Source organism: Vollenhovia emeryi, unplaced genomic scaffold (genome assembly GCF_000949405.1).
Source record: "Vollenhovia emeryi isolate VEMERY1.0 unplaced genomic scaffold, V.emery_V1.0 DF939120.1, whole genome shotgun sequence".
NCBI lineage: Eukaryota > Metazoa > Arthropoda > Insecta > Hymenoptera > Formicidae > Vollenhovia > Vollenhovia emeryi.
This window is the reverse complement of record NW_011967246.1, coordinates 880,483-906,204: the sequence shown is the minus strand read 5'-3', so window position 1 is coordinate 906,204 and position 25,722 is coordinate 880,483. Positions and strand designations below refer to the sequence as shown.

The 25,722-nt window shown below is 47.8% G+C and overlaps 1 protein-coding gene across 1 annotated transcript in view; it reads left to right on the top strand.

Moving 5' to 3' along the window:
* LOC105570399 (protein groucho-1-like) overlaps positions 1-24,408 on the top strand; it is a 29,677-nt gene extending 5,269 nt beyond the window's left edge. Inside the window, exons 2-12 of the mRNA XM_012027564.1 lie at positions 4,671-4,768; positions 5,414-5,477; positions 8,393-8,437; positions 10,533-10,670; positions 13,046-13,325; positions 15,920-15,945; positions 18,844-19,005; positions 19,435-20,021; positions 21,121-21,396; positions 22,003-22,606; positions 23,450-24,408. Coding sequence (XP_011882954.1) covers positions 4,671-4,768; positions 5,414-5,477; positions 8,393-8,437; positions 10,533-10,670; positions 13,046-13,325; positions 15,920-15,945; positions 18,844-19,005; positions 19,435-20,021; positions 21,121-21,396; positions 22,003-22,606; positions 23,450-23,560 — 2,391 coding nt within the window. The 3' untranslated portion in view covers positions 23,561-24,408. The remainder of the gene's footprint in view (positions 1-4,670; positions 4,769-5,413; positions 5,478-8,392; positions 8,438-10,532; positions 10,671-13,045; positions 13,326-15,919; positions 15,946-18,843; positions 19,006-19,434; positions 20,022-21,120; positions 21,397-22,002; positions 22,607-23,449) is intronic.
* The last annotated feature ends 1,314 nt before the right edge of the window (positions 24,409-25,722 follow it).

The window sequence follows — 25,722 nt, the reverse complement described above, 5'->3', positions numbered from 1 at the left end:
AGCGAGCGAAACGAGAGATGCGTCACATTTTTAACAACACGTCGTGCAATTTTTATCTATTATCGCGCGGTGAGGCGCGACGACGCAGGCGGAGTCGATTAAACGCCGACAATGGCGCGCCTTCAATTTTCGAAGAAATCACGCGTAATCCACGCGAGAATTGAGCCGCGTATTTACACGACGGTATAACGAATTTGCCGATTATCGGGGAAAAGTGTCCGACGCTGCCGATTAATTCGCGCCGCGATATAAATCGCGAAGGGAATACGCGAGAATGCTCGTCTGTCGCGACGATCGAGCGACTTGGCGCGTCATCGTCATCGTCCGAGGACCCGCGTTCGATCTCCGGAGACGACTCATGGTATCATGACTCGTCACCGTCGCTGTCGCCGCCGCCGTCGCCCTCGTCGTCGTCATCCCCGTCGTGACGCTCCGGTGCTTGACCGAGTTGACACAGGCGGTGGTTATTGGCACTCTGCAGGGCCGCCAGGGCTGTTTACGTACAAGCTGTACAAATATTATTTCCGGGCAAACCGGCCCGTCGATCATTACGAAACCCCAGGCGGAAAGTTTCAACGGATACTCCTTGTCCCGCACTCCTGCCTTCCTCTCGTGCATATATGCACACATACGTACACGTATATCGGGCTCTCGTGGTAACGTTGAGCCCTTTAAACCGACAATCTTGCGTCCCTCGAAAACGATTGTGCCATAGAAATTAGATATATCGCTCAGATCGAATCGAGGACCTACCGAGGCCTGTGTGTGTATTTAAAGATATATGGAGCTTACGCTAATCCGATCATTATGCGTTCGCACTCCACGAGAAGATTCCTGAATACTCTTCCCGGGGGACGAACACCTTGATTCAAAATACGGATAATCGGATAGGCATTAAATCTGGATCGATACTTTAGGTGCCGCGAGTGTCATTTATTAGTACAAATTACATTGTGAAAATTATTGTTGCGCCAAGCGCGTAGATAAATGCATAAGCAGCCAGCAATTTTCTCAGCTTAAGTGTTAACAAACGGTCCGTCTTCCGAGAAGAAGATGCGAGTCTCTTGACGAAATTCATGTCTCACGTTGAAGATCGAGTTTTGTAAACGGAGAGAAAAAGCTGTCTTAACATAAAAGAATCACAAAATCTGAATATGTAATCGACTGTTGAGTTAGCAGAAATCGTCTACTCTCTAAAAATCAATTAGTATACTACTGAAATTTTCAGTAGTATACTTATAACTGCAAACCAGTGGCTATTCACTGTTTCCAGTGATTATTCATTAATTGATTTTTAGAGAGTATGCAAAGGGGAGGCAGTTTCAGTATATCGCTTCTGTTTGCGTCTACGCGCGTTTATCTGTTTGCATTTTTATTTTCCTACGTACTTTTCCTTTTTGCGTTTTTATATCTCGTGGTTTTCGCCGAGTCGCGTCGAGACCTGTGAGATTATCTTTCATCACGGAGTCTATGATTAATTAGTAACCGAGGGGTTCGTCGAGCACGAAGATTTCTATCGTCGAAGCGGCGCGACGTTAATGCCGAGAGTGTATTTAACTATTTAATTAATCGTCGCTAATCAATCTGGAAAAACGCCCCCGTACCTCGAGCTCGTAACCCGACTCGAGTGATTTGATTGCCGACATCTTCCAATTTAAGACCCGTCGGAGTCGTCAGATAAGAAGTATTAAACGCCCGCGCGCCCGACTGTTTAACTCCCGTCGTTCTCGCTGAATTTTTTCTCGAAATGTTCTACCATTAATGTAAAATATTGACACTGGGCGACTCTCGGGCGTAATTAAACGACGTAAATAAGAAACTTTTTGACACACGTGTGACGCAATCGCGCTAACTTAATTACGGTCACTGATTCATCCACGATGGAGCCACCTAAATCACCGCGTTATCTCGTGAACGTATTTAGACTTACGCTTGCGTCGCGCCATGCGCGATTCGTGATTCGTATAATCGTGAATAGTGTGGAGGAAAAATTGGTCGATTCGCTAGTCTTGAAACTTGACTAATTGTACCGTAGACTAGTCCCGAGTCGAAATTTTGGTACTATTTTGACACTGAAGGATAATTTACACCCACTTAGCTGATCTATATATCTACATAGACCAATCTAACCTACTTTGATGACATTCTATTTTTTTACTCCTCCCTTTTGAATCTTTAAGTCTAAAAATTCACTTTAGCACCTACTTAAAAGGACCTATTTTAATACTAAATTGGCGAAAGTAGAAATTTTCGTCACTATCGGTTTTAAAGTAGGGGTAAATTTTGTACCTGCAGCGACCTCTTTTTGCCGGTTTTTTACCACTGGCATGGGCTTTATCCAAAAAATGTGGAATTTTGCCAACCTTAAAAGTTGTCCAAATAACAAATTACGAATGATAAACTGCGTAATCGCGCACAGTGCGGCGCTAGCTTTAGACGCGCCATTTTAAAAGAACACGTGTGAACGCGGGCCGTAATCGGTCGCGAAAGAAATCTCGACGAGACGACGCGAGAGGAATCGCGAGAAATTCCGTCCTTCCCCCGAGATTCCGTGACATTCTTGCTCTCGGAGCGACGACGGGCAGGGGGAGGAGATCGTTTTTGTCGCGCGGGCCAACGCGCCGCGTTTTGCTCCCGTCGAGCGAAAAAAAAAAGGAGGGTAGAGGAAGTATCGCGATCGTGTGTGCGCGCACGTGACGCGCGCGACTTGACACGTGTAACTTCGGGCAGGCCGAGCGAGCGCGCACGCGCGTTTATGCCCCGTGTACACTGTTCACAATAATGAGGAGTTTGCACAGACCGGGATCCCGACGTTCTTCAAACAGCGAGAGGCAAGGACAAACACGGCCCTATATGGACGGATGGACAAACACGACGTATGCGTTCGTGCCCGCTCGTTCGTTCGTTCGTTCGTGCCCATGTCGTCGGATCGGCGCTAAACTGACGCGAACGCGACGCCGAGTACCCCGTACCGCTACGAGAGAGCGAGGAGTTCTCTTCACCCTGCTCGCCGCCGCCGCCGCCGCCGTCGTCGCCGTTACGGAAACTATCGACCATCACCCTCGCTCAACAAGCACCATAAGCGATATGCTGGCTAACATTTGCCGGGCTAAGCACACAAATACGATACAGTGCTGTTTGCCCGGCCGCCAGTGGTACTCGATCGCGCCTGCGATACCGCCGGACATCGGCATCGACATCGGCATCGACGTCGGCACTGCCAAGCGCTAACGGTTTAATTCGTCTCGCGATCGGAGAGGAGATTTATGAATGATTGAGCGGAGGCGATATGCGAGGCGGCGTCACGAGAGCGTCGAGATATCCGCTACATCCTCGCGAGAGGGAGAAGGGGAGGGGGAGAGAGAGAGAGAGAGAGGGAGGGAGGGAGAGAGACGGTATAGAGCGTGTGCAGCGTGCGGCATGTGCCGTCCTGGCGCATCCTGGCGTGACGGCCAGGTCAGCTGGTCGGTGGTTTGCGAACTATCTCAATTTGCCTAAGCCGCAACCACGGCGACCGCGAAAACCGCAACTTCCCTCGTCGTGGCCACCTTTGGACACCCGTCCCTTCCCTCCCCGTCTATCCGCAATTCCTCTCTTCCTCTCGCCGCGACCTCCATCCGACTATCCGTTCCCTCTCTGCCTGCCTGCCTGCCCGCCCGCCTACCTACCTGTCTACCTACCTCTGACTCTCCTTTCTTCTCACGCTCGCCCGAGCCATTGTCGCGCGTCTCCTCCAACCCCAATTTCGAGAATTTAGCAGGCTTGGTCGTACTTGGACCGCACTGGCGCGACACGCGTGTCGCCCCTCATTCTTCTCGGAGAGCTTGGCCGACTTCGCACACCCTTCCCGCCGGTAGCGACGACGCCGTGGACGTCGCGCTTATCGTTTCGAGTCAAAGTATTCATTGTTAAGTTCAACGCATACCATTACCTTGGATAGAGAGGTCGAATGTTAACTCCGCGCGGTGCCGTCACGAATATCAACGTGTCGCGGTGCTCGTCGCGCCGTGTAATTTACGGATCCGGCCGAAGGACGCGATGTTCGCTCACGGAGGAGATGTCGTTAACGACACCATATATTTACGCGCGTGTACGCGCGCGCACAAACTCACGCACATATTCATACGCGCGACACAGCCCAGGCGGCTCATAGTTTCGGTTGTAGCGTGTAATCCTCGCGGACACCGCAAACATGTAATTAACACTTGCTCTCTCTCCGCGCTCGCGCGCACGCGCGCGAGAGAGGGAGAGGGTGAGAGAGAGAGAGAGCTGCCGCTGTTCTCTCGGGCCGAGAGACGATAACCGACTATTGCCGGCCCGACTCCGCGTGTAATCGCGCGTGCACGTGCACGCGTTCCGCGTGTGTGCGCCGTCTACCTCCACCGTCGGCCCTCGCCTTCCCTCCCCTTCCTACCCCCCTCCCCCGGGTGCTCCAATCTACCGCGAGCCTCTTATCACTTTCGCTCGCACGGCGCCCACCCCTGGCCCTTTCGCGGTCGAACAGCTGTACGGAGTTAATTATTCGGGCCGGGGTGGGCGGGGGGATCTTCGGGGAGGCTGGCGATCGGTCGATCCGCCGGCGTTTCTGGGACACGGATCGATTGATACACATCGCGTCCGGCTAATGACGCGTGGTTTCTCACGTTTCTTCTCTTCCTTTTGTCCCGCAGGGCCCGCCGCAACCCAACCAGCCATTCAAGTTCACGGTCATCGAGTCCTGCGACAGGATCAAGGAGGAGTTCAATTTTCTGCAGGCGCAGTACCACTCGTGAGTACCACTCGGCGGTCAACCCGCCGCTGCGCCGATGACGGTGTCGCGCGGGAAGGAAGGAGGGCACTTTATGCCGTTTTGCAACGTTCGATTCTCTCTCCTCTCCCGGGGGGGTCTTTTTTTTTTCTTGCCACCGCGGTTGGAAACGCGGAAACGCGCGTAAGGACTGCGGCAGAAGTCGTATCGCGCGCGCGCGCGCGTCCGCGGGGAGAAAAAGGTCTGGGAACGGGCGCAGCTGCGGCGCTCGGGGTTGCACGCTATATATCCTGCAAACGTAGCTGCACGACAGATACGTAATGGCAGCGATCGCGAATATACGGACTCGGAGCTTCTCGAGTTTCACAAGCGCCGGGGAAGAACGGGCCTTGCATTTTTCAGCAGCAGCAGCGCGCGCGCTCGCGGATCAAAACTTTTCTCGTTGTCCGACGGTTCTTCCCTTTTCTCTATCTTTTTTTTCGCCCCTTTCTTTCGCTCGCCACGTACGGAGCATATTCTATTCTCGAGGAGGAAGAGAAAGACAACGTGGTTTCCGCGGTTCTCTCGTTTCTCTCTCTCTCTCTCTCTCTCCCTCGATTCGAAGCTACGGACGAGTCGACTGTTTTCGCATGCGTTTCACGTTATGTTCTTTCTCCCTTTCCGCAGGCTGAAGCTAGACTGCGAGAAACTGGCTAACGACAAGATCGAGATTCAGCGTCACTACGTGATGGTAAGTGCAATCATCGCTACGTCGTAAAGTTAGACGTGCCAGTTAGACGTCGTAACGTTTCCCTCGACTGCCTCTCGCCTCCGTATTCCTCCTTCCCCCCTCTCTCTCTGCCTCTCCCTCGTCTCCCGTATCCAGAATAATCATGCTCGCTCGACCGCTAAACCACCTCGGCTTCTTAGCATTAATTGCATCCTCCAAGTCAGAGCCCGGGGTCGGGGCTTTACATTGGCTCGTTACGCCGCGCGTAACGTAGTCAGATATACTACAGATACATGTATATGTATGTATGCGCTCGTGCATAGCTAATGACACTAAGAGCCAGTGGCTCTCATCGAATTAGTCTACAATGCTCGCACAAGCGCAGCTGTCTCGCACGTTTAATGACGAAGTAATACGCTGTTGGGCCACGGCGACGACGGCGGCGGTCTCGTTAATATTCGAGCGCCTCCTCGTATCCCGTGGCCCTCGCGCATCCGCGATCGGCCCACCGCCGCGCTCCCCCATGCCGCGACGAACAGTATATTTATAAACTTTCGAAAAGAGTGTCCCTTCACCCGGGGGGAGGACTTAGATACGTGCGAATCGAGGATCTTGCGTGGCGGGTCGAATTCACATCGAAACGCATACCCCGCAGAAAAAATTTCCGGATCCAATGCTATTACACTTGAATGTATCACAAAATAGGATCGATATAGCGCCATGTTTGTTGTAGAGAAAGGAATATTTTAATCTTGAGTGAAAAATTCTGAAATCTAGAATAAAATGGTAGTATCGTCTTTTGTCGAATATAGTAAGTAAATTTTTTAATTCGATAGAGGAGAATAGGAATTATTGATTTTATTTTGATATTGTCTTATTTTTACACTAAATGAGGTGAGAAATATAAATGCGTCAAGAATATGTATTTTGTCTCGGCAACAGAAATCTTTTCTGAGGGTGTAGCGCATTGGAGAAATATAAGTTTTTCATTAACAACATAATTATTATTATACTGAATTTTAACGCGTAGATAATAAGAGAATACTTTGACGTGGAAAGATCATATCGATTATATGGTATAATATAAATTTGCGTTTTAAGATAAAAGATACTCTGAAATATTTAATGTGCAATAAAACTAATAAAATATACTCTATTTAATGTCGCAGCAATCGAAACAATGAGGCGAAAGATCGTAGATAAATTATTAAAATACCGTAATGTAGAGGATCCAATAACATTATTCGGTTACCTATACAGGAAATAAAATAATACAGTAGAGGAGACCGCGGCTAGATGGCTTATATTTTAGAATTTTGAAGTTATAACTTTCCTAAGTGTTTCAAAAGGATCATTTTGCAATTTTGTGTCTATATTTCTCTCCAGGTAAATACTAGAAAAGGGCTCGTGAGCAACATATGTACTTGTACCTCTAGGGCCATTTAGACCCGGTCTCCCCTACATTTTATCAATACACTCTGGATCCAAAGGTAAAATACCGATCACATTCTATCGCTACTTAGTTACTCGACGAGCGGTTGTAATAATGCATGTAGCTATTAACATGACCCGTTTCACTTATTAAAGAGAAATGTGATTCTACAAGATTGACAATCCACGGTGATTCGTACTGGGAATCATTTAGGTTTGACATTTTCAAATAGTTGAGATTCAAATTATAGAAATTCAAATTCGAATCGAAGCGAATCCAATTCGATTCGTATTGGAATAGATTCGCACATCTCTAGCAGGGTTCCGAAATTTCGCCCGAAGGGTCGGTGAGGCGATCGCGGGGATAAACGTCAAGTTAGAAAATAAACCTGGAGATTCTCCAACCGCGCACCTTGTTAAATCGGCAACAGAATTTCGCGATCGCGCGGCGCCTGTGTTACGCCGTTATTTATCTTCCTTATCGGGCGAGGGGGCGCGTTAATTAAATCGAAAACGCGGCGTCGTTGCGCGAGTTTTACGCTCGTGGCCGCGCCGATTTACCGTTGCCGTTTTAATTTGCCGACCTAATCGGCGTGTAGGCGGCACGCGGGCCACTAGTTTAAGCGCAATTAATCTCTGCTTTAGTCCATTTGATACGAACGCTCCCTTTTCCTCCCTCTCCCTCCCCCACCCACCCCCCTCTCACCCCTTCGCCGTTCGCCGCCGTTGCGCGACGCTAGCCTCGTTAACGCGCGTTAAGGATGTTGCACCGCTCGCCGTAACGAACGAACGCCGTTGCCCCCGGGGAAAGAGTGTGCCATTGGTCGACGCTATTGCCGCTACAGCCGACCGATCTCAACAGCCTCCGTTAGCGCGCCTCCCCCCTCCTCCCCCTCCCCCCCCGGTACTCGTTTCCATCGTCCTATCTGCTCTCCTCTCCGCCTTCACCTCCGCCACTGTGTCTATCTCCCGGGTGAAATAACTTACTTACAAGCGCAATTAATTCGCCCGAGTAATTACCGGGCTAATGGCCCGTAAAATTAAGAACCTGTAACCCGGTCGGTGCGCGTTTACACGCGTTCGCCTCTTCGTCCCGTACTTCTCACGCGCGCACCTTCTCTCCCTCTCTCTCTCTCTCTCTCTCTCTCTCTCTCTCTCTCTGCAGCTGCAACTGCGGCCCACCTTTCAAATACACTCTGCCGGCGGACTGGAGTATCGCGATTAGCAATAATTAATAACACGTTAGTGCAGTTGAAACGGCTCTGTTCGAACCGGCCGCCGGACGGTTTGAGGGAGAGATCTCTGGTTTGCGACCGGCATCCTCGAAAAGCATTCCCTATTTCTGAGAGTTGTTGATTTCTTAATTAATTACGTCGTGGGAAATTGCCGGTTGCGCATTGATTTCTTAGTTGATTACAAACATAAATCACTGGAGATTTTCCAGTTGCCACTTCGATCCCTCAGGCGAGCACTGAAGTGTATCATGGAAACTTTCTCTGTTGCAGTACTACGAAATGTCGTACGGTCTAAATGTGGAGATGCACAAGCAGGTGAGTTTTCGATTTTTCAGTTTTATTTTACTCCCACGGACTGCCGTCAGCGAGGAAAAGTTCAACTTTACTCTTCCTCGTCCCAACTTTTTCTTATTATTTGCATTTTTTTTTATACATTAACTCTTTGCGGAGCTCGATATAAGGAAAAAAATGTGTTTTTTAAAGAGGCAAACATTTGTCAGGATACATATAAATACTAATAGCTGTCAATTATACAAAAATTAATTACAAAATAAAAATAATATTAATTGCTGCATTCCGTGGGAACGTACATGTAGACTTAGATAGAGAAATCTATTTTGCTCTATAAATACTCTGAGAAAGAAAGACAGTTAGAAAACCATTTTAGGGCCCACAATTAGTAATCGAATTATTTGGATTGTTCTGTAACTCCAATCTGTTACGAATTTTACCCCGCGTAACTAAAAATCGCAATCAGCTATTCTATCTATATCCAAGAGTTTTAAGTAACACCAATTCTCTCAATTAGTTCTGTCGATATTCAGTAACGCAAAGACAATTTTCACTTAAGAGGCACTAACCGAAATGTTAAGTTGCTTAACTACAAAAAAGCGGTCAAAATTTTTCCCAGAGCAGACTTACGAACAATCCAAATAATCCGATTACTAATTGTGGGCCCCAAAATGGGTTGCTGTCTTTCTTTCCCAGAGTATTTATAGAGCAAAATAGATTTCTCTATCTAAGTCTACATGTGCGTCCCCTATTTATATCTGTCTATTTATTTATGACCCAATGTCCGGCAAGTTGCCGGTCGTTGGGCCCGGTTCAAAGAACGGCGAAGACATCTCGAGATTCTTATGGAGGACGGTGGAGAATCGTCGTCGCGTCAGTGGGAGGGCTCGGCTCCGTAAATACCGTCTCATTATTTCGCGCGTCTTACGCGCCCCGCGCGAATGCTTTATTCTCGGAACACGCGCGTACGCTCGCGCCGTAACCGCTCTTTCGCGAACTCCACGCGCGGACGCGACGAAAATAGAGGAACGCCCCGTTGACAGCGGATCGCCTCCCGGTCGGAAATATGTAGCCAGCCTCGCTCGTTACTCGCGCGTTTAAGACGACGAGGCGTTAAGGTGGTCACCGCCTAACTCGAGCTTTCATTACTCACTCGACGCGCGTCTCTGCGCCCGTCGAGACGCGGTCGACGGAACAGCCGAGAGAGCCCCGCAGCTGGGGAACCTGAGCTGTTATACAGGGTGTCCCTGAAATAGTTGGCCAAAATCAGGGTTTGGATTGGGCTCGTTGTAAGGATGAAAAAAGTTCCCGTAAACGTTAGTCCAAAAACGTATCCTTCAGGAGTTACAACTCATTTAATCATCAATCTCGAAGAATAAAATAAAATCGATATAGCGCCGTCATATTTATTATAGAGAAAGAAATATTTTAATCTTAAATGAAAAATTCTAAAATCTAGAATAAAATGATAGTACGTATCGTCTTTTGTCGAATATCGTGGTGAAAAGATGGGGGAAAAATTTATTCTAAACGCAAGAATATGTAAACTTACATTTATATAAGTTACTTTTGTCTCACTATAGCAAGTCAATCCTTTTTAATTCGATAGAGGAGAATAAGAATTATTGATTTGATATTGTTTCAGTTTTATACTAAATGAGGCTGTGTAAAATATAAATGCGTCGAGAATATTTTTTGTCACTGTAACAGAAATCCTTTCTGGGGGGGTATGCCGAACCCAATCCAATCCCTGAGGTTGACCAGCTATTTCAGGACCACCCTGTATACTACTACCCCCGCGTGCGCGCGATGCGTTCCACATTCTATCTCGCTTCCGAGAATTCTTAATCCGCCGGTCGAGCCATCGGCTTGAAACGCGTATTCGCAGCATCGAGCGTATTCGAGGGGGATCCGTAGCGTTTTCGGACTTTCTTCCTTTTTGCACGACCCTTTCTATTAATCCCGCTCTTTGCGACGTAATCGCGCGATAAATGTCGAGGCTTTAAATTGTTATTGTACTCGCGCATAAAGTGTACTGCAACGGTATCTGTAGCAGATTTCTTCGATTTATCATCGCAATTATTTTCTGTTCTATCGTATGCCTTTGTTACCATTACAGACGGAGATATGTAAGAGGCTGAGCAATATTATCGGACAAATTATGCCGTTCCTCTCGCAAGAGCATCAACAACAAGTCGCCGGCGCCCTTGATAGAGCGAAGCAAGTCACGATGACTGAATTAAATAGCATAATGGGGGTAAGTGCACACACGGAAAAAAGAATGATGCTGTATCGACAAGTTAATTAAAATTAAATCTCACAAATAGATTTAATATCGCCAGTAATATAAAACAATGATATGTAGTTTTTCAAAAAACGATCTACACTGGCCAATGTTTTTATTTAAAAAACAATTCTTATTTATTCTTACTCATTCTTATTTATTCTTATTTATCTTTATTCACTCTTGACATTTATTAATTCGTAACAACGTATAGTGTAAAGACTCTCTTGCTTGTACACAGTTTATTAATATAACGATATTGGCCAAACGAACAATATGAGATCAATAACAATTGCGTTAAAAGATATAGGTTTGCAATTTACTTTCGCCGTAATTGTGTACGCTATATTTTTTAAGAAATATTTAGTGTTAAGTTATGTACGTTTGCAGATTACTTGGAAAGGGTCCAAATCCGGGACCGAAACGTCGTTTGTTTTTTAAATAAAAACATTGGCCAGTGTAGGTTGTTTTTGAAAAACTACATATCATTGTAAAATAAAATCGTTGAAACAACATCAGTATTAATAAATGAAAAACATCAGACTGTTGTCTTGATAATCTGGATCAGTTAGTTCAATGCTTAAAATGAAAATTCATAGCAAATACAATTGAGTGAATTATTTATGTTTGTGGCAACCCGTGACGTTAACGTTTTAATTCAAGCAACTTCATTTTGCTTAATTCAGCAGCATTTTTTTTCCATACACAAGTATAATAATTCAACGCGAAACGTACATGCGTACGCGCGCGAACTGTGCGAACGAGCCGTCCTATATTTTCCAAGCTTGCCGGCAAAGGTTATAAGCAGCGGCGAACGATTTTTATTTTGGCTATTTTACGTTACGTTTTCCACGTGGCGCGGCTGAACTTTCTTTATTTCACAGCCTCGATGAAAATTGCGCGCGCGCGATCGTAACACGGAGTTGACATTCGGCAGACGCGTCGCGTATAATCAAGTTCCGAGTTGACTCTCGCGCGCATGATTCGAATAATTTCTCCGGAGCCCCGAGGACACTATTGTGCCGAGACAAGCCCGAAAGAAACCGGCGCGCCTCAGGTCGCGCGAGCGAATCAACGTGTGGCGCTCCTGTTTAAACAATTGTATCGAATTATCGGGACAAATATTTGTTTCACGGCGCAAGTAATTTCTGTGTCGCGTGTGCACAGTATCTCCTCACTTCGCAACGTGTTGCCATCGATAAATTAATATCGTGTCGCGGTCCAGTGAGAACGCAACGCCCAGATTTTATCCGCGGAGACGCGTCCGACCGAGATGCGCCTTTTATCGCGACGAGGCCGCGTCGCGCGGCGCAAACCGCAATCTCGCCAATCTGTCATTACGCGACGCGGCGTCGCTGTATGTACGCGGAATATAATTAGCGTGCTAGTATGTTACGGGCTGTCGAGAGGGGCTCGTGGCGAAGGGATTCGCACGACGGGGAAAGTACGGAGAGGGGGCGGATGGTGGCACACAAAACGCCCCGCGCGCGCGCGGAGGGAAAGGGCGCGGCGCAGACCGAAGGGACGATGAAGGCAAATAGACAGAAGCGCTAACCCTCATGAATATGTATTATTCGGTAAACAGAGGTTGAATCAATATTTCGTTTAATAACACTGCGCGAGGAACGTATAGTCCTCCATCCCCCAGTTCCCCTCCCCCTCTCCTCCCCCCCGCGACCCTTTTCCATCTTCCTCCCGCTCACCTCGGGCAAAACGCGACGCGGGGTTCTCCGATCTCCTCCCTCTCTCCCTTCCCCTCTCTCTCTATCTATCTCTATCTCTCTCTTCTCACCTCCTCCTCCTCCTCCTCCTCCTCCACCTCCGTCCCCGCGCCACACGCGTTGCGCGTATTATTCACAGCGCGTTAAACCTCGTTTGGGACTATTACGTTTCGTTTCACGCGCCGGAAACGAACGCCGCGATTTTCGACGTGCACCGGCGTCCGCCGCGAGGGTCGCGCGATTTTTCAATCCCGCGATCGGAGATAACGCGCGAGTTTTATCCTACGCGAGCGTTTCGCGGGGCGATATATTTTTTAACGTCATCCGTATTCCGCGATACCAACCAGAAATTTTATTCTAAACAATCACGTTGAATTATCGTCCACCCTCTCGACCCCGCCGTCCCTCCGCGGCCCACTTTCTATATTTTGTTTCGTGCAATAGCGCGCCTTCTCCGCCACGCGTACCGGGGGGGGGGGGTCTTTTTTTTTCGCGCTCCGCCCCGTAGCCCGTTGTCGTCTGTAGTAATCGCGGGCTTCTTGGGAATCCTCGCACGTACCTGCAACAAAACCGCACACATGCGCGAGATCGATTTATACGGGCGATATTTTGCATGCGCGTTTACAGCAGCAGAGGCCAGACATACCGCGGTTCCTTCAGCAAATGCACGCTCAGCAAATACCACCGGGTGCGACGATGGCACATCCGGGTCTACCTGGAATTCCCGGATTGGGGCCAGCTGCCGGTCTTCCGGTACCAACTTCCGCGTCCGCGGCTTTGCTCGGTCTCGGCCTGACCGGGACGGTCACCCCGACCCCCGGTGCGACCGCCGCCCCTCATTCCCTGTCGATGCTCGTCAAGCCTGAGATCCACCGCGGTCAACCGGATGACCTGAAGAGCAACGGCGGTAAGTCGACCGTGCCTCCCGATATCTTTGATATGCGACCGCACAATTGTATCGCTATATGCAGAGTTGGGAAGCAGCTCGTTACTTGTAACGAAGTTACGGTCATCACAATAACTTTTTTTTTCGGTAACTCTAACTTAACTTCGTTAAACAAAGGAAACAGTTTTTTGAAAGTCAACCAGACTGGCAAAAAAGCGATCTTTATTTAAGTCACAACGTTTCGACCTCTTTCTCGGGTCCTTTTCAAGTACAATCTGGAAATGAATTTTAAATTTCAAATGACTTAAATAAAGATCACTTTTTGCCAGTGTGGCCGACTTTAAAAAAAATGTTCCCGTTGTTTAAAAAAGAACCACTGGCGACACTTAATTTTGATAACTTCGTTGCTTTCCCTGCGTCCGCAACTGTAACTGAACTCGGTTACATTAATACTTACTTTATATAGTTTTTAAATCTCCACACGATCGCATTAGGGCATACATCTGGGCATAAACGTAAATTTATCGACATTGTACAATTCATTACTTTCTTGCATTGAAAATAAAAATGTCAAATCTGCAATTTCTCTCTCAACAATGTAAATGTCAGAGTTGGAAAAGTTGCTTTATAAAAGTATCTAGTTATGGCTACAGTTTTTTTTCGCTAAAAATGTAACTAGATACAGTTACTCGAAACTAACGAGAATCGTCACTTTGCAGTTACTTTCTTGCGATGAAAATAAAAATATCAAATCCGCATTTGAACTGTAAAGTGTCGATAAAGGCGTTTATGCGCAAACGCAAGGCCCAGTGCGATCTGTGGAGGTCGAAAAAATATATAAAGTAACTCTTAATGTAACTTCAATTAAATTAGTTACTAGTTATCGAAAAAATGTAACTGAGTTAAGTTACAGTTAGAGATGGAGAGAAAGTAACGAAGTTAAGTCGGAGTTACCAAAAAAAAGGTAACTGTAACTTCGCTACAAGTAACGAGTTACTTCCCAACCCTGTGAAACAGGCATCACGTTGACGCGTACCGAGGCGCAATACACGGCGGACATCGCGCGTATGGAAAGTTTCATCGCTAAAGTTGTTACGAATTAAGAATACATTCTTAATATTAAGAATATGTTCTCAATTTACGAAGATGTTCCAACAAACATGACGTTAAGAGGGAGACATTCTTCTTCATTAAGTGTATCTATTAAGAGGATTGGCGAAGTATACATTTCAAGAATACAATTTTTTCGGCGTGGAAGAAAGGAAGTCTCGAGTAAAATCCCGATTTCTGGCCGCACGTTTAATTCAACAATCGAGATCGGTAAAGAGTATCGCACGGTGATATGCCTTTCAATTTTGTAATAATAATTGAAACGAAAAGAATTGGTTGGCACAAACACAGATACGACGTGCTATCGGTGTATTATAATTTTTCGGTATTATGTCGGTATTACAGAGGTATTATATCGATATTATTACTACGTTATATTATTGAAAACGTTAATATGCGAAATTGCAGTTCCTACTCTTCCCTCGCGCGACGCGTAGGGGCGAGCGGGCTCGGGCCGCTTCGGAGCTTCTCTGGCAAATTAAAAAGAAAGTGATGGCGTGATTAATCGTAAAGTTCCGACTTTACGTATCTTACTTCGTCCGTTTAATCTCCTGCGAGACACATCTACGTCGCGCGAGGACACTACAAATCCAATTGATCTGATAGCATTAACATTCAATAATATTTAATCATGCATGCACATATATACATGTATGTAAATCCCTTCTAATGCCGAGAAGTTATATACCGGTATTATGAAAATTTCGGTTGTGCACCGGCATTCGGGCGTCCAGTATCGGTACAATTAAAGGTTTTTAGCGCGCGCGCGGCTCTACGGAGGATATAGAGGCGCGAGTGCTAGAGCGAAATTATTTCGGTGCTCGGTCCCCGATTTATATCGTATAAATCGCGCATAAATCGCGCGAGAGAGGGAGGTGTCTACCGGTCGTCGCAAAGTTAACGAAGATCGGCGGGGAGGGGGGGAGCGTAGACACACACGCGTATACGTACGGGTATATATTTATTATATGTATATATGCGTGTATATAGGCGAGACTTTTGACGACCCCCCTTTTTCTCTCACCGGGAAATGTTCAAAGCGCTTTATTACGGGTATCCGCTTTCGGCGGAGCGAGGCGTGTTTGCGTCACCCTGTTAGCGGACGCGCTAGCGGCGGTTTTCAGCGAAAAGCGCGCATAAATATGCATGAAGATCATTTATATGGGTGCCATCCGGGGTCCCCCCCCCCCCCCGCCACCCTCCGCCCTTCTGCCCACCCCTACGGCTACTGACCGTCGTTTTACGACGCAGCACGTTATTAACATTTTATCGATACTCGACATTCGATCGTTCTCAATATACTCGCGCGCGATTCCCTGCGTATCTTATCGCGCGGGCATACGTTTATATAACACGCCGGGTCGTTCGGTTTTGAAATTGAAGTATTTGCGCGATATGATGGGGGCCCCCGATTAACAATCTAGTACATTCATATGGAAACTTGCGCTTAGATACGCTACTTCGATTCGCGCGCGTGCATTATATGCGCATCTGTTTGCTTTCAGGTCTGAGTTCGACGGAGGACAGACACGTAAGTGACATCTATTTCCATTCTATCGCGATGAATTATTTAACTCGCGACGTCGAAACGTCGCGAGCCTCGAAGGATCGCCGAGTGGCGGTCGTTTCTCGTTTTCCCGATGAACAAACGGCCGCGTGGTATCGCTCGCATCGCTATGTCGATATTCCAGTGGCCGGTCAAAATAGAAAATTGTTGAACACGACACTCGATACAGCCAAGTTTTCCACCCAGTCAATTAAAGTTATTTATCGAGCGCGGATTTACCCGCGTACCGCGTCGCCGCGGGGAAACACTTTAGTCGCGGGCAATGCGGGACGAAGGAGGCTTCGTGACGTCTTCTGAATGTCGACGAAACGTTTGCGGAGACTATTTGTCGCGCTTTGCAAAAGCGATGTGTATTTTGTTATACGGTGTGTATATACGTGAAAACGCGCGCGGCTTGTACAGCGTACACTCGACCGAGTGGCACTTATCGCGGCCTCGTGTATTACACGCACATTACGCGCGTGTAACTTGACTCGCGCGCGCGTCAAGAGTGCAACGAGCGCCGCTTCAGCGTACTTCGCGTACGAGTGCGTGCTGCATATTGCAATTTATACTTTCGACCGGCTCGCGCACGGGCGCCCGAGGAGGGGCGCAAAGTGGCGAGAACGGGAGACAAAGGGGACGGGGCAGCGTCACTTTACCACCGAGCTATTTGCATAATTTCAAGTATCCCCGCTTTCTCTTCCCTCAATCGCGCGAGATTCCTGAAGAAGCCGGGCCCCGCGCGCTCGTGACTCCTCTCCCCGCGGGCGTGCGAGAGGGTTGAGCGTGGCCGGCCGTACCACGCGATTCGGGGGATGCTGGAGTGATTCTGCACTTTTGGCACCTTTTGCTCCTAGAACTGTCAGTTCGTGAAAACATGTGTGTAACATACAAATTATGTGGCTTTTGCGTACGAACCGACAGTGGTCCACTATTCAGATTAAGTGAAAGAACAGCATGGTATCATTGAAATTAAGTTTAGGAGCCTAACAAAAAATCTATTAGGTTAGGTAACCTATAACATATTCGAGTGGATAGACTTCTTGTCAAGCTCCTAAATTTAATTTCAATGATACCATGCTGTTCTTTCACTTAATCTGAATAGTGGGACACTGTCGGTCTGTACACAAAAGCCACATAATTTGTATATTACACAAACGTTTTGACGAACTGACAGTTCTAGATGCAAAAGGCGCCCAAAGTGCAGAATCACTCCAGCATCCCGAATCGAAGGAGTCGCGCGCTTAGTGTCCTCGGAGCCGGCGAGCACAGTCGGGGTAAAAGGAAGGCGAGAAAAAATAACGTCGGGCAGGAGGAAGGGGTGTATCTTGTATTACGGGTTTGCGCCGAGCCTGTAATCATCGCGGGGCCGCGAAACGCCCATCGACGCCCTCTCATTCCGCCTCTCGCCATTCTATTTTCTTCTCTCCTCCGCGTCCCCTCCTCCCCCTCCTGCGCCGGAGGGGCACCACTTTTCCCGGGGCCCAGCCGCCCTCTTTCTCTCCTCTCGCCGGCGCTTCACGTCGCGTCACGCCGATGCGCCCCATTCTCACAATCATTATCGGCTCTCGCAGCTGGACCGCGGATGCTGCGCCGCGGTCTCGCCCTTCCCGCCTCGCGCGGCTCCTTCAGTCATTCGCCCCCTTCGTTTCCCCCGTTCGCACTTGTTCGCCCACGCATCTCTCTCGCCCGAATTCCGCTGCTTTCCGTTACAGATCGACCGAAGCGGGCGCGACGAGAGACCCGCGCCAACTTTTCCGCCGACGCCCTCCTCCTCCTCCTCCCCGCGGAAAAACTCGCGCGGGAATTTATCACCGAGAGATGCGCGGCTAATATTAGATCCTACGCAAATTCCCCGGCACGTTTTGCATTTACGTCGGATTTTCGATGGCCCGCTATACGATACTCGCGCGCGCCTCCGCAATTATGCCAACTCGTAAATTAGCAGACACTGTCGCGCACGATCATCGAGTAGGATCTCGTTCTCTTTCATTTTTTCATTCGGAGCATTTTTTTTCGCGTTTATCGGCGAGTGCAATTTACATCGCGCAATTCATCCACTCCACGTACCCATATTTATCCTCAAATGTATGTATACCGTTGGCTGCGTTTGAGGGGGTTTTTCCGGAGCGCATGATAAATAATGCTTAATAGATAGAAAATAAATAAATAAATAAATAAATTTTACGAAACACCGTCCGGCCAGAGACGCGATTTCGCGCGCGCGCGCGTCGCGCCGGCTCGTCAAATTGATATTTCATTGAAGAGCGTCACAGATGAAAAATCGGCGCGGCAACGCGCCGACGGGGAAGTTACGTTTTAATACGTTCGCGAACGAGTCGGAATATCAGGGGGCAGGCAGGGCGATAGTAGGGTAAAGTCGAAATCGATTATCGCGGGCGCTCGCGTGACGATTGATAATAACCCGCGTCGACGCCGGTAATTACGGTTTTGTCACGTTCGTCGGCGCCGCAGGGAATATGTGGCTAATCCGCTGTTCCAGCCTGTACTTGCCGCGCGCGGTGTCTGTTGTTAAACGAGATTAACGATATCCGCGGGAGATTAACAGGCCGGGCGGCGGGGGGTAGGGCGAGAGGAGGCCCGTATACCCGTTCGAACGACGCGTATCTTCAACCCGTATCGCGTGTTCGGTTTTACGGCGGCGCGCAGGTATCGCGAACGTCTGTCTTCGAGGAGAGGAGGCTTCCCTGTCGGGCGTCGTGGCTGGAATATCGACGATTCACCGCGCGATTACGATTCGCCCGACGTTTCCGGCGATCGCCGGGTACACGGCGAGTGCGGCGCGCCGGACGATCCTTCACCGCGCCGACCCCCTTGCGTAATAAAGTGGCGTCTCGCTACACCGCGTGTGTTTTACAGCGGGGCTCGATCTCGCCGGCCGACAAGTACAACCGGGCGCGCACGCCGCAAGAGGCGACCCACACTCACCACTCTCATCACTCGCAGAATCACCACGATCACGCGTTGCACCCGATAAAGAAGATGAAGAAGGAGCCCGAGACGTGTAAGGACGCCGGACACGTAAGTGCTTGATAATAAAAAAGATCATCCCGGCGACTGCGCTCCGCGCAGCAGACTGTACAAGCATTAATCGCGAGGGGAACACTCTCCTTTATCAAGCTCTCGTTGCGAAACGAGGATAGCCGTAACTATTTAGCGATCAACCTTTGAGACGTAATCGACCGGCGAAACCGCTATTCTGGTAACAAATATCTGTTCGTGACTTAACGGTAAATCATATTCTCGTTGAAGAACACTTTTCCTTCGAATTTACCTCGAGATGGACGATCGGTTTTTCGCTCGCGTGATAACGGAAGAGAATTTATCGCGGTCCTGATCGACATCGCGATGAAAAAGAAATCATTATACTCGGGGGGGGGGGGGTGATTCGAGTCGAGGGGAGTTGAGTCGTCGCGCGCGATTATCGGTGATTTCTTTCCCCCCGCACAGAGTGACGGTGAGAAGAGCGACCAAGATCTGATTGTGGACGACGCGAGCGACGGTCCCCCGAGCCCCGTGATGAACGGTGTGACATCGCCCCGCGAAAACGGGCTCGACAAGGTTTCGTCCGCGGTACCGTCGATGGGCGCCGCCGGCGTGCAGACCGCGAAGAAGGACCTGGCGCCGCACTCGCCCAGAAGCGGCACGAGCAGCAACGCGAGCACGCCGTCGACGAAGAAGATGGAGGACCGCGAGAAACCGGCGACGCCGATTTCGAAGTCGTACACACCGACTTCGGGGTCCGCGACGACGACGATCGGCGGCGGCATAAAAGCGTCGACCCCGATCAAGCTCTTGGGACAGGCGGTGCCACCCGGCACGGTACCACCACCCGCGACCCCCTACTCGTTGCACTACCCGCCACCCGGATTGCCACCGCATAATATCGCGACGGTAGCGCACGCCCAACATCCGCATGTAGACGTGATAGCCGCGTACAACGGTTACCCGACACCTCGGCCACCCACCGCTCTGCAACATCTGTACGACCCGCACGCGGCACTGAGGGCATCCGTCGGGACACAAGGTGGCAAGCCGTGAGTAGTTTTTCCGAGTTCATTCCGAACTTACCCGGGTCGAAATTTTGGTACTATTTTGACACTTCCAAGGATAATTTATTCCTACTTAGCTGATCTATACACCTATCATAGACCAGCAATAATCTACTTTGATGACATACTTTTTACTCCTCCCTTGAATTTTTAATTCTAAAAATTTACTTTAGCCCCTACTTAAAAGGACCTACTTTAATGCTAAATTGGGAAAGGTAGAAATTTCCGACTCTGTCGGTTTTAAAGTAGGAGTAAATTTTGTACTTGCAGTTCGACCTCTTTTACTGTCTTAGGTCCTACTGTATAATAGAATTAATGTTCAATATAGGGCCAAAATTTCGACTTGGATAGTGGAGACAACTATGCGTGTTGTGCAGCAAACTTAGTGAATGTTGCAACACAAAACAATGTAGACGCCCCTATTATTTATACGGCAACATTTTCATTTTAGTTACTTTTGCCTTAGCCGGTCTTTCCGTGCACATGGAACAAATGAAATTGCTTGAATTAAACGTCAACGTCACGGGCTACCACAGGCACAAGTAATTTACTCATTGTATTTGCTATGGATTTTAATTTTAAGCATTGAACCAAATCTAGATTATGAAGACAACCATCTGATGTTTCGACGATTTTGTTTCAATTACACTGATTTTGTTGGTACATCACTTATTTCCGTATAATTAATTGACGATTATTTAAAAAAATGTGCAATAAAATAATATAAATTGTTGTATTCCGTGTTTTAAGAATAATGCAAATGTTTCTTGTGATCGTGAAAAGTTGGAAATAACAACGAAAAGAACAGCTCGCGAGCGAAACCACTGGGACGCAGAGGGTTGAACCCATGTCTCTTGACTAACATTAAGTCGCTAATAACGCATGATCGAACGTGGTGTGAAAAATTAAGTAAAAGTAATTAAAAATCAGATATATGGTAAGTTTTGTTCAATGTTAAATCGCGAGACCAGCAATCGAGTAAATGTGCATTCTGTCTGAAACGAAACTCGAGCTATGCAAACGGTAATTGATATCGGAGATCGGGAGAGACTTATCGTGATCGTTATCGGACGGGGTTTCGCAGTGCGTACAGCTACCATGTATTGGGCGACGGACAGATGCAGCCAGTGCCGTTCCCGCAGGACGCTCTTATGGGCCCAGGAATACCGCGCGTCGCACGCCAGATTAGTACCCTCGATCACGGCGAAGTAGTCTGCGCAGTGACGATCTCAAATCCGACCAAGTACGTTTATACCGGTGGTAAAGGCTGCGTTAAAGTTTGGGACATCGGCCAAGCAGGGATGAACGAGGTAAAGCCCGTCTCGCAACTCGACTGCCTACAACGTGAGAATTATATCAGGTCGGTAAGAGCGATATCGAAATCGAGTAAAGGATCGTCTACAATAGATGAAGTAAGCCTGGCGTAAGAAGTAACAGTAGGAGTAAAGAAATGAATCATTTCCATTTCTTGCTCCTACCTCAGCTCTGACGCTTACTCTCTAACTTAATTAGAGCGCGGCTCGACCAGTGCTATAAATGTTTTAAAAAAATTGTACCTGTACTTTAGCTTTTACACTGATAAGCAAAGGTTAGGCTTTCTTACTTCTTGCTTCCAGTGTAGACGGTCCTTAAGGGGATGCTAGAGTGATTCTGCACTTTTGGCACCTTTTACTTATAACTTATTCGAGTGAATAGACTTCTTGTCAAGCTCCTAAACTTAATTTGAATGATACCATGCTGTTCTTTCACTTAATCTAAATAGTGGGACACTGTCGGTCTGTACATAAAAGCCACATAATTTGTATATTGCACAAATGTTTTCACGAATTGACAGTTCTAGGAACAAAAGGTACCAAAAGTGTAGAATCACTCCAGCACCCCCTTAAGACGCAAGACACGTCGGTGGAAACGAACGCAAACGGTATAACTAATGAGCGGTCTTGCTTCGTGTTTTTCTGATCCGCAGATCGGTCAAGTTGCTTCCGGATGGTAGGACGTTAATAGTCGGTGGGGAGGCCAGTCAACTGAGCATTTGGGATCTGGTTAGTCCGACACCGAGGATCAAAGCTGAACTCACCTCCTCGGCACCGGCGTGTTATGCCTTAGCCATTTCGCCGGACTCGAAAGTCTGCTTCAGTTGCTGCAGCGATGGCAATATCGCTGTATGGGACTTGCAGAATCAGACCCTGGTGAGGCAATTCCAGGGTCACACCGATGGCGCTTCGTGTATCGACATCTCCGCCGACGGCTCGAAACTGTGGACAGGTGGTCTCGATAACACGGTGCGCTCCTGGGATCTTCGAGAAGGCAGACAGTTGCAGCAGCACGACTTTAACTCTCAAATCTTCTCCCTTGGCTTTTGTCCCACCGGCGAATGGCTGGCGGTTGGGATGGAGAATTCGAACGTTGAAGTGTTACACGCCACGAAGGCGGACAAGTATCAGCTACACCTACACGAATCCTGCGTTCTGTCATTGAGATTTGCTTCCTGCGGCAAATGGTTCGTTTCTACGGGGAAGGATAATCTACTGAATGCGTGGCGTACGCCTTACGGGGCCTCGATATTCCAGGTTGGTGTGTTTCTTAATTACAATCTCCCTTCGTTGTGTGTTTCTCGCAGTCGATCAACGCGAGAAAACGAGCCTTCAAATGTAACAACTGACGCGAAACCGATTAATATTATAGCCATTTTTATCGGAACCGCAGAGAGAGAGAGAGAAAGAGAGAGATATGAGATTTAATTTATCGGGCCGATTTAATTTGTCGAACAAGTCAAATCGAGATTATTGTGAAAATATTAAAAGAGTACGAACGAAAGAACGCACCTTTGACATTTAAATTCCGATTCCGTCTACGTTTATTACAAGCCCGGCGCGCAAATTACACAAATTACGTTCGCACCTTTCACGCGGAGAAATAAGTAAGTACGGTGTTACGCGCGCGAGACAAGACGGCGAGACGAGGCGTCGAGGACGATCGCGAAACAGCTCATTAAGGAACACTATATAATTACGCGATATAAACGAGCCATCGAGTCGTGACTCGATAAGCAGAAAAAAGTTGATTTATAATGCTTATGAATAATCGTTCGCTACATGCTGAACGGGCGATTTCGTTATCGAGCGGAATTCGAAGTGGCACAATAATAATAATAGTGATAGATATCTACGTGGCGGCGGCTCGTGAAATGTGTTTACGTTGTTTGACGCTTCGTAAAACGAGCGGGCGAGCCTCCCGACACACTCCAATTTTTGCAACGCGTTCTATCTTTCTCCTTTGCTTTCTCTCTTTATTCTTTTTTTTCTGTTCTCTCTCTCTCTCTCTCTCTCTTTCATCACACGACGCAGGCAGCATGCTGTTGTAACTGTTATCGCGCGCTCACTCGACGATATGTTTGTCGATTATATTTACAGGCGAAGGAATCCTCGTCGGTTCTCAGTTGCGATATATCGACGGACGACAAGTACATCGTCACTGGTTCCGGCGACAAGAAGGCCACCGTCTACGAGATCGTGTACGTATGAGACGTATGTAGCGCCGTGTGAGGGGCTATCAACTGGCCATTCCATGGAAACAGAATCGCGCACAGTTCTTTCGGGACTGTTATGGACGATGTGATACCGTTGTTGGTTCTCTTTGTTATCGCTGTTGTTACTCGCTCGTTGACAAAAGAGAGGGATCGTCGGCGCAAGGCCGAGCCAAACGGACATACGAACAATTCGGCATTTCCCTGGATTTTAATGATCGTCAACGTTTCCACCGAGATCCACATTTGGAAGATATACTTAGGACCGCGACGTAACGATAAGAGATGCAAGAGCCTAATGAGAACGCAGCAATACTTATTTAACGAGTTATTTATTTTGGAAGATTTGATAAAGGTAACTAATTTTCTTCGCAATATTTCTATCAAGAACTTTATAGTTTATTTATTCAGTTGCCGGTGTTTTATCAAGTTCCGATAGAATAGAAAATTTCAGTCTTTCACGAAGAGGGAATTTACCTTCGTTTGCGATTTGCCAATGTTATTTCAGTGAAATAACATTGATATGAATTCATAAAATTTCGGGAATTAACGTTTGGAGTGAAAAAGTTGTGTTTACTGCCCCCACTGCCGATTGTTTCGCATTTTACATGCCATTAGATTGCGATCCGTTTCGCTTGGTGCGCACGATCGCTCTTTGATTGTGATTATTCATGTCTCTTATCTGTACATTTTGTAAATAACAGGTTTTAAGTATACCGTGATATTTTTCTACTACTCCGTAACAGCGAGATGACAGACGTGACAATTGTAAATATCTCAAGATCGTGAAATTTACAAGAGGTCAGATGTAAAAAGTCGCTCGAATAAATGGCATACGATAATTAAGGCTGGCTTATCTCGGCCTTATTTGATATCTCCTTCCTAAATCCCACTTTTATCTATGCAGGAAAAAATACCTCTTGTCACTATTCATTTATTTGCTTAACCCGTCGCGTCCCAGTGGTTTCTCACTGTCGCTACGATCTGTCACTAGGTATTCTTGGAATTTATCATATTTTAAACTTTTTGCGATTTTAAGATACGTAATTGAATATTGGCGTTACTTTTACATGAGAAACGGCAGATCATTTTTTCGTATAATTGACACTTATTTATAGACGTATACATTAACCGTTTGTCTTTTTATAGAAACATTTGTTCTTATGTCGAGCCGCAAGGGGGGTTAACGCATCGACGTAATTCGACATCCGGGGAAAATGCGAAAAGTTAGTAATGGGGAAAGAGGGCTGGCGAAACGGCGAGAGATGACCTGTCGCTCTGTTAAAAACAAAATGATTAGTGGCCGGCACGCCGATAAAAATCGGGGCTGCGCACACAGCGGGCAGGTGTCGGTGGAAATAAAAAACAAGGACCACTCGTTACTCCATCCACGCGAACATTGTTAGCGCAAAAAAGAGACATCAACAATATTTAGTTGTATGTGCCGGGGCACGGCGCGGGCAGTGGCGGATCGTCATGAAAATTACGACACTATTTCGCCGATAAAAAACAAAAAAAAAGAGAGCAGTCACCGACGGGCGCGCGGGCCAGCGTGCTGACGGTTTCGTGATTGTCATGAAAACAAATCGGGGCGAGCTCGACCTCCCACGCGCGCGCATTCGGCCGCACACGGGTATAGAAAAACAAAGGCTACCCCTCTCCCCCCTCTTGGAAAAAAAAGGGAGGAGAAAAATATACGCGCGGAGCGTAGTCGAAGTCAAAACGATTGCATTTACGCCTTCGTATCGCGTCGCGAATCCGCGCGAGTCGCGCCACCCGGTGTATAATTAGCGTGGCGATGCATGCACGCGTTCAATGGAAGGTTCATCGGCGTAATGTTATTATAATAGTGGCACGTTTTGCATATGTGACCGGGTGGCGGTCTCTCCGGGAGGGCAGGAAGGGGGGCGAGAAGAGGGGGTCAGGGGTTAGCCGGATCGCTCGAACGAGGGAGGAATAAAGTCGGGAAGGGTGAGGCTGCGATGATGACGGAGGGGGGTGAGAGAGAGAGAGAGAGAGAGAGAGAGAGAGAGTGCGGTTTTACGCGGGTTTTGCTGGTCGTATTTGCATGGTAATCATATGCGGCGCGCGCGAGCGAGTGTGCGATGCAGAAATGACGCAGCAAGGCGGAGGGGGGGGGGAGCAGCGGATAGTGACGAC